We start from the raw sequence: 2,355 nt of genomic DNA, 5'->3' as shown, positions 1-2,355 counted from the left end.
TTTTTATTAATTATGTTTGCAAATTATCCACTATCATGATTTAAAAGAAATCCAGAATTTAACCAACTCCAAAAACTTTGATGGGTGTTTTTGTTGCTGTTGTTGCTTTTTTTACTCTAAGATAGGTAAAAAAAATTTGAATACGCACACAAAAGACACTTTGAAACATATCCTCATAATTCAGATATCACTTATTGTAAACATAGCACAAAAGAAGTCATCCAAACATGCATGTATTCTAAATATATGGGAGAAAAGGTGTGTGGAAGTGGTCATTAAAAACTTTTTAATCATAGTTTTCGGTGAGCCTGTTTCCACTTACTCAAGAAACACTACAAAGAAGCATAGTTTTTCCTAATTTTTGAGAAAATTGGGCAGACATATTGACAAGATGTTTTATTTACTCAAAAGCAAAAATGTTTTATTTACTCAAAACCACACAAACCATAAAACGGGCGAAACAAACAGACTAAACTCAAGCACTAAGAGCAAAATTTAACATAACTCAGTACATAGTTTCAAATGATTGAAAATGCTACATAACAAAGTAAAACAATGCAAACAATTTTTTTATTTATTGTTGCTCAATAATAGAGTTGTGCTTGGTATTACCCTAGCAGTATTGCATTTACAGTATGCAGTCCTGATCACTTAACTTAAGCAAATAAAAAGAAGAAAATAACTAAGCTGAACACACAAAACTGACTAATTATCACAATAAATTTTGTTATTTTGACAAAAAATAAGAACCAACGTGTAAAAAAAGATTTGGTGCCAGAAAGATATATATTTTAAAAATGCTTGTAACGTTACTCTTCAACATGGTGAGTCAATCCAATCATTATGGAAAAAATATCCAGACTTTTAAGATTCCATATCTCTGTATTATAATTACTACTTCTGGCTTTCAGATGCACCATATAAATATAATTTGTGTAAACCTGTGCACATATAAATTTAAAAAAGAGAGTTCCTCATGGGTGGGCTGCATGATGTTTGGGGGAGCTGTGCAGCTTAAGCAGGACACATGCTTTGCGAGCTGGACTGGCATTCTCAGCATGAGACACGTTCTGGTCAGTTGGCTCTTTCTCTGTTAATACCAACTCTGCGGCGTAAAAGATAAAACAGGTGGCTTCGAAACTTTTGTGTGAGCATACAAAGCAGAGGATTCATACAGCAGTGGGAGAAGGCAAGCATTCGACAGATATTGTAAACAATATTCAACCGCTCCAGTTCTTCACAGTCTTTGGGTTTGTACAAATCCTGAATGAGAAGTACAATATTATAGGGTCCCCAGCAAATGGTGTAGGCTACAACGATACAAAAAACTATACTTAGAGCTTTGTGCCTTGTTCTTCTTGCTGTCTGTAAAATAGTGTATATAATGGCACAATTGCAGAAAATAATAATGGCAATTGGGACGAAAATAAGCAGAGGAACTTGGAAATAATATCCAAGTTCCTCAGAATAAGAAACTTCACAGTAGTAATCATCAGACACCTCCATTTTGAAAGCATCGTACACAGATATACAAATACTGATCACCCAGACAACCACACAGACACCGATGGCACACTGCTTCTTCCTCTGATTGTTGTTTGGCCAGTTGTTCAGCACCACAGTACAAAAACGATCCACAGTCATTGCCGTTAGCACAAAGATGCTACTGTACAGACCAGTGAAGTGCACCCAAACGATGAATTTGCACATAAAGTCCCCAAAGATCCAGTGATGAAGGTGGTAGACAGCCCAGAAGGGGATTGTGGCAGTGAAGATCAAATCAGAACAAGCAAGGTTTATGATGAAGATTTTTGTGACAAGATAGAGTTTTTCAAAAGTGAAGAGAATAAATAAGAGGAGGATATTGCCGATGACGCTGACGATGAAGATTATGATGAACACGGCTCCAGTAATGGTTGAAAAGCCCAAAATCTGACAAGCAAATAGAAGGCTGTCCTCATCTTCATCTGTGCTGTTGTAGTCGTTGTCCATTGCTGAATATCTAAGGAATATGAGCACAGGTTAAGGCTTGTCAATTTATAATAAAAACAGAACATATTATCTCATCATACCCTTTTGATAATTTTTTTTACAGCATCTTCTGTTAAATCTTACTGAAAAAGAGCAGAAATCTTCATCAAATACAAAACAGTGTTAAACAACTTACCCCAGACAGCAGACACTTCCAGCTTTTGCTCTGAACTGCACTTGAAAGGAAAAGCAAAGATTAGAAGACAGACTTCTCTCTTTCTATTTCGGAATAGGTCAGATGTAACTTCTGATTCATTTTGACCCCTTGTGGTGTTTCAAAACAAAAATAAATGGTAATAAATCTCACTTTTTCTGTTTGAAAAT

General features: G+C 35.4%; 1 protein-coding gene across 1 annotated transcript; it reads right to left on the bottom strand.

The window, feature by feature from the left end:
* Positions 1–394: 394 nt before the first annotated feature.
* Positions 395–2,355, bottom strand: LOC122841080 (chemokine XC receptor 1-like). The gene is made up of 2 exons (XM_044134060.1): positions 2,168–2,355; positions 395–2,002 (listed from the first exon to the last, which is right to left on the bottom strand). Exon 2 carries the CDS (start codon positions 1,990–1,992, stop codon positions 1,075–1,077), a length of 918 nt encoding a protein of 305 aa, XP_043989995.1. The 5' UTR covers positions 1,993–2,002; positions 2,168–2,355; the 3' UTR covers positions 395–1,074.

Source organism: Gambusia affinis, linkage group LG12, assembly GCF_019740435.1.
Source record: "Gambusia affinis linkage group LG12, SWU_Gaff_1.0, whole genome shotgun sequence".
NCBI classification, from domain to species: domain Eukaryota; kingdom Metazoa; phylum Chordata; class Actinopteri; order Cyprinodontiformes; family Poeciliidae; genus Gambusia; species Gambusia affinis.
Note: the sequence above shows the minus strand (reverse complement) of the source record. Positions and strands in the feature narration are given on the sequence as shown.